The 2,921-nt window shown below is 44.6% G+C and overlaps 1 protein-coding gene across 1 annotated transcript in view; it reads right to left on the minus strand.

The window, feature by feature from the left end:
• STXBP1 (syntaxin binding protein 1) overlaps positions 1-2,921 on the minus strand; it is a 91,145-nt gene that overhangs the window by 38,165 nt on the left and 50,059 nt on the right. The window contains exon 3 of the mRNA XM_011988341.1: positions 1,596-1,677. Coding sequence (XP_011843731.1) covers positions 1,596-1,677 — 82 coding nt within the window. The remainder of the gene's footprint in view (positions 1-1,595; positions 1,678-2,921) is intronic.

Raw genomic sequence — 2,921 nt, forward strand, 5'->3', positions numbered from 1 at the left:
ATCAAGAGAATGAAAAGACAAGTCACAGACTGAGGGCAAATATTTCCAAAAGATACATCTGATAAAGAACTGTTATCCAAAATATACGAAGATCCTTTAAAATTCAACAATAAGAAAACAAATAACCCAATTAAAAAATGGGCCAAAGACCTTACAGACACTGCACCAAAAAACAATATACAGATGGCAAATAAGCATGTGAAAAGATGCTCCATATCCTAGGTCATCAGGGAAATGCAAATTAAAACAATGATACCGTACCACTACACAGCTAGTAGAATGCTCAAAATCCAGAACACTGACAACTCCAAATGCTGGTAAGGATGTGGAGCAACAGGAACTCTCATTCACTATTGCTGGGAATGCAAAATGGTCAGCCACTTTGAAAACTGGTTTGCCAGTATCTTACAAATCTAAACACACTCATCATGTGATCCAGCAATCGTACTCCTTGTTATTTACCAAAAGTTATAGCACACATTCCAAAGCGTGAACAAAACATAAACATACAAATAACTATAAGGCAAATGTCTAAATAAGCACCACCCCAGTTAACAAACAAAACCCAACCCAATCAGCACCACATAAGTGCCCTGGCTCCAGCTCACATTCCCCTCTGTCAACACCATTTCCTCTCTTCCCTGCAAACAGAATCATTATCCTCCTTTGAATGGTGAACTCTTCTCTTGAGGTTTTACCCCCTACATCTGCATTTTAAAACAACACAGCTGAGCTCTGCGGTCTGAACTCTGTGGAATGAAGGCTCACTATCAGTGGTCTTGCGTGTCTTGCTGTCTTTGCTCACCGTTGTGTTTATCAGATGCATTCATGTTACTGTGAGCGCTCAGGGCTCGCCCATTTTCGTCCCTGTAGAGTGTTCTGCTGTGTAACTGCACCGCAACTGACTTAACCATTCTACACTTGATGTATGTTTTGGTTGTTTTCTACTTGGGGCACCTATGAGCAACACTGCACATGTATTCCTGCACATGTATCCTGTAGGCACACATACCCGGGGTTGTCTAGGACATACGCCTGACCACAGACTTGCTGGCTCATGGGACATGCCTACCTTCAACTTTACTAGACACTGCCAAGTGCTTTTCAAAGGGGCAGACATTCCATCACGTAGGAGTTTCCATTTTTCTACCTCCCCACCGTCACTTGGCACTCTCAGAGATTAAATATTCTAATATTTTGAATCTATATCGGCATCTCACACTCTGGTTTGAATTGCATTTCCCTGACCACCAATGATGGTGGACAATTTTCATAGATTGATTGGCCATTTGGATTTCGTCTTTTGTTAAGTGCCTGCTCGGAACTTTTTTCTTTTGGGTGGGCTGCCTTTTCTTTCTTGATTTAACCTTTCTTTTGGCATTCCTTTAACAGACATTGAATGAGCATCTAGCCCTGGATTTGGTGCTAGGGATTCAGTAATGAACAAGATAGCCTTGGGCCTCTCAGGAGCTTCTGGTCTTAAGCGCACAGGTTGCTGGAAGATCTAAAATCAAAGGAGATAACGAACAGGAAAGAGCTAAGCCTGCCACAGAGAGAAGGCTCCAGTACTGCTCAAGCACAGAGAGCATGCTCACTTGTTATGCCCTCGGTCATGATGTCTGTCATCTTGCAGCAGGAGGACAGCATCCTCATGCTTAACTGATCCACCACCAGCACCTGCAAGGAAAGAGAACGGCATATTGGCTGCATGGCATCTGCTGTGGTTCTCGCTCAGCTTACCGCGTTAGACTCCAAAAGGGGCTCCAGAAGTGCAGAGTACAGAAGAAACCCTATTTCCTATGGACCAGAAGCCCAAGGGGATACATGCTCTCGCTTGTACCTCCCATACCCTAACTGTTGGAATTAGAGTTTCCTCTCACTGACCTAATTTTATAAACTTAAAAAAAAAGTTTTTATTTCCCATAATAAAGTAAATACCCATTTAAAAAAGGAAAAAAAATCAGTCGGGCATGGTGGCTCATGTCTGTAATCCCAACATTTTGGGAGGCCGAGGTGGGTGGATCACTTGAGGTCAGGAGTTCGAGACCAGCCTGGCCAGGATGGTGAAACCCCATCTCTACAAAAATACAAACATTAGCCAGGTGTGGTGGCTCACACCTGTAATCCCAGCTACTCGAGAGGCTGAGGCAGGAGAATCGTTTGAACCCAGGAAGCGGAGGTTGCAGGGAGCCGAGATCACGCCATTGCACTCCAGCCTGGGCAACAGCAAGACTCTGTCTCAAAAATAAATAAACAATTAAAGGAAAATATCATCTACAGCTCCAACATTCAGAGATAATCATATTAGTGAGTACTTTTTCAGGGCATACACTTGTGTTTAAGGGGAGAGTGAACACTACCACCTGCACATGGGGTCTGGCATGTGGGGACTTAATGAAAGGCATCATCAGAACTGTGCCACTAACACACATGTCAGCTGGGACATAGTGTACCTCAGCCTAGGCTGGAAGAACAAGAATGCTCCAGTCCTGGCCCAAAAGCTTCAGACCTGCAACTCTTCAGCTAACTTTTCTTATCTTCATTCAGCCCGCAGTGGAGAAGAAGCTGGCAGTTAAAACAAGGCTATTTCTCCTCCCTTTTTGTAATGCTATAAACTGAGAAGGAGGCAATAGGAGGCAGACACATCAGGGCAGATAGTGTGGATGAGAAAGCTTTCTGCTGCAGTACAAGGGCCAATTAGTTTTTATTATACAAGGCAGCTTCCTCAAGATTGGTTTAAAATTCACATGTCTACAAGCCCGTCACTGATGGGAAGGGTAAGAGAGAAAGGTATGCTAAAGAGTTCCCATCGGGCCCGGCACAGTGGCTCACGCCTGTAATTCCAGCACTTTGGGAGGCCGAGACGGGCGGATCACGAGGTCAGGAGATCGAGACCATCCTGGCTAACACAGTGAAACCCC

Source organism: Mandrillus leucophaeus, unplaced genomic scaffold (genome assembly GCF_000951045.1).
Source record: "Mandrillus leucophaeus isolate KB7577 unplaced genomic scaffold, Mleu.le_1.0 Scaffold109, whole genome shotgun sequence".
NCBI classification, from domain to species: domain Eukaryota; kingdom Metazoa; phylum Chordata; class Mammalia; order Primates; family Cercopithecidae; genus Mandrillus; species Mandrillus leucophaeus.